Source organism: Telopea speciosissima, chromosome 3, assembly GCF_018873765.1.
Source record: "Telopea speciosissima isolate NSW1024214 ecotype Mountain lineage chromosome 3, Tspe_v1, whole genome shotgun sequence".
NCBI lineage: Eukaryota > Viridiplantae > Streptophyta > Magnoliopsida > Proteales > Proteaceae > Telopea > Telopea speciosissima.
Genome location: NC_057918.1, coordinates 20,156,158 through 20,159,405, shown reverse-complemented (window position 1 = coordinate 20,159,405; position 3,248 = coordinate 20,156,158). Strand labels below are relative to the sequence as shown.

General features: G+C 38.3%; 1 protein-coding gene across 1 annotated transcript; it reads right to left on the bottom strand.

Annotated features, from left to right (window-relative positions):
- Positions 1 to 566: 566 nt before the first annotated feature.
- Positions 567 to 1,425, bottom strand: LOC122654944 (putative F-box/LRR-repeat protein 22). Its single transcript, XM_043849199.1, has 3 exons — positions 1,127 to 1,425; positions 933 to 1,012; positions 567 to 820 (listed from the first exon to the last, which is right to left on the bottom strand). The coding sequence occupies exons 1-3, from the start codon at positions 1,423 to 1,425 to the stop codon at positions 567 to 569; spliced, it is 633 nt and encodes a 210-aa protein (XP_043705134.1).
- Positions 1,426 to 3,248: the final 1,823 nt, after the last annotated feature.

Genomic DNA, 3,248 nt, shown 5'->3' with positions numbered 1-3,248 from the left:
TTTGGGAAATCATCGAGTAGCCAATTTGGGTCTTAGTTTGTTTTTGGAGAAACCAACAATGCAACCAACAACCTGTTCACTCCCAACCCTTTTGTGGTACAATTCCACTTGGTTCACATTTCACAGATGGGTAGTTCCTTATATGGTGGTGTACAACAACTGGCTTTTTGGAGCAACTCAGTCTTCTTCATCTTTAACCTCTACACTGACATTTGGTGCTTTGTCATCATCCGTATCTGTACGGAATAATAGTCGTTTTTTGATACTGAATAATTTTTAATATCGAATACACGACCTTGTATTATATCTATCATGAATCCACAGTGGAATACCGAGTTTAATTGAAATCAAAGGACATCATGAGAATGCATAGACATTTCTGTTTTAAAGGCATAACTTCTATGAGAGGTTCATCAGCAACATTCAAAAACATTAGAAGGAAACTGTAGCTACAACACAAAATAGAGGATCTAATTTGCAACCCTAAAGTCATCATTTGAGGAACTAATTAATCAGAGACATCATCATCAGTAAAATTAACTTAATCAAGGCATTCATCATCGTACTCATCGATCTCCTAAGGTTGAACCCTGAAACATAAAGGTCTTGATGTGAGAAGCCATCTTTAATATCTCATCATCTTCAGCTTCAAAACCAATACAATTCCTTGCATCAAGTAGCACCAGCTCTCTGCATCCTTGCAATATTATCTTCAGACTCTCACGAGGTAGTGAAGTCTCCTTCAGCCTCAAATACTTGATGTTTGGAAGTATATTTGCAATAGCTGATGCTTCTTTATCGCCAACAAAATTAGAAATTTCTACAAATAAATCATTGAAATTTTTGCAGTTAAAGAATGATTTGAATAAGAATTTCCTCGAAAGAATGTTGAATGTCTTCCAAGTATAACTGCTGCAAATCCTTGCATTTACTTATGAGTTCTTGGATAAGTTTCCCATGATGAACTGATAAGAGATCGTAAGGGAACCCTAAGTATTTCAATGAAGGACACCTGGTAATTAATGACAATTCTATCTATTTGAGGGAATACAATATCAATCAATATGATGGAGAGACTATAAAAAAGTTAAATTTCGTGAGTGGAGTGGTGTATATGAGTTCTTACTGGTTTGATATAAGCTCCAAAACCTCTGAAGTGCAATCAGTAGGAAGAATAACTGCGACAGCAGAGTTATGACTTCTTCTAACAACAAGTTTAACAAAGCCTGTGACAGAAAAATTCTGGATTCGGTACTCGTCCATGAATCTTCCGATAAAACCATCATCGTACCACCATGAGTCCTCGTCCTCGCAGAGTGAAGGAGGGAAACGAAGTATTTTCCAACATTGAGGATTGAGGGAGGCTTTGTACCAAGACTTGCAAACGAAGGGAATCTCCAATGTCAGAGATTCTAATCCCACCATCTCGAACACCTTAATCAAACAATCCGTGTTCAACTCCGCCCAGTTCCTCCTTTCCTACTTCATCTTTTCTCCTAGAATTAGATAGAATGAATGACCAAGAATGAGAGAGTATTTGGTAACTGGATTTAGTTATAAGGGAATGGTTGGGAGACCAAAAGGATCCTTCTTTGTTTGTACCATGGTTGATGGGAACTGAAAAGGCCAAGGAAGGAGAATGGAAAGTGGAGACGATTTGTTACTTTTCATATCTTCGGTGTTCTTTACTAGTGAATTTGTAGTTGGAAATTGTCATTAATAAACCTATGAATCTGAAACTTTACTCCTAGGGACACGAACCTCTTAAACCGTGAGTCCTTGGACATGAAACTTCTTAATTGATGGTGAACAATTTAAAAACCTATGACTTGGTGTGTTTGTGATGGGAGGGAAGGAGGGAGATCAATTGAGAGGAGGAAGAGGAATAAGGGAATTACAGATTTTACTCCATTCTAAAAGAAATTTTTATCCTCTCCTTTTAAAACACGGTGCTGTAACGCATCGTGCGGCACTGCACAGACCATGTGGCACAGGGGCCTGTGCAGCGCCACACGATACATTACAGCATCGGGCTGTCAAAGGTGACGATATATTCGTCCGTGGAGCTATATTTATGAGAGGGGTAAATGAGTTCTTGTCAAATTTCATAAATTCATAAACCCCTTGTTGCATTAGGATTTGACTAATTTTTTTACTGGGCAAGAGAATGCTATATGATCGTGCAACCCCTGCACCAGCACGGTGGCCAATGAAAGCGTGCACACAAGCATCTTGGTTGTAACCACCACCTCTACATAACTTTCCCCCCACATTCCTCTACGATAATACCTTCCCATAACTTCTACCATATTGTCTGTTCTGTTTCTCAAGAGTGGGCAAATCTACGGATTGAGCTACTCTCCCATGCGGCATAGTGTGCTGCACAAATCGAGTGGTTGGGAGAAGCCTTGATCCACACGCCAATGCACTGGGATGTGTGCCATCGTGTGGAAATTGGAACTCCCCAGCCACACGATGTGCACTGAGCATGCTGTACGATGCACAAATACGCTGGAGAGGAGCCGGATCCCAAATCTATTGGTTTTATTTGCAAATCTTCATGAACACAATCAATATTGATGTTCCAAAAAGTTTGAAACAACTATTGACAACAATATATCCATTTTACATTAAGTTCTATCCTATTTTTTCTCCTATCTTCTCTCTATCCTTTATTTTCTCTTTTATCTTTTATTTTCTCCCACAATATCCGTGCACTTATCAATTAAGCACACAATCATGGAGGTAGGGAAGAGAGCAAGAGAAAGAGAGACTTACTGTTTTTATTTTTTTTTTGGGTAAAGAAAAGAGATACTTACTTGAGAGTAGTGAAAAGAAGACACCTTGCTTTTTGAGCTTCCATCTTTTTTATTTCATTCATTCTCTTAATTAGTAAATCCCAACAATTGGGTTTCCTAATTGGTTGCATCTCTCTCTCTCTCTCTCTCCTCTATCAGATAAAGCCGCTAAATATCCAAGGTTGTTAAAATTAGAGAAGGCGTAGGAACCCATTGGGAATAATCTACCAAAGATGTTATTGGAAGTGTTTCCATCAAATCCAATTAATTAATTAAATTTATTTATTAAGGCCTCAGTAATCCTTAGGTTTAACCTGTTTTGTTCATGACTAGGGATGAGACTGAACACCATTTTCATATGGCCATCGAACTATCTATATGTAGAAATGGAGATTTTAGGGCATATGTACGAGTGTATATACTGTGTGTACATTGAATCAGATCATATGA

Coding starts and splice junctions, on each gene's coding strand:
- LOC122654944 (XM_043849199.1), bottom strand. CDS start 1,425: ATGGTGGGATTAGAATCTCTGACATTGGAGATTCCCTTCGTTTGCAAG. Junction 1,013..1,126: donor TTGGAGCTTATATCAAACCA/GTAAGAACTCAT, acceptor ATTAATTACCAG/GTGTCCTTCATTGAAATACT. Junction 821..932: donor ACTTATCCAAGAACTCATAA/GTAAATGCAAGG, acceptor ATTTATTTGTAG/AAATTTCTAATTTTGTTGGC.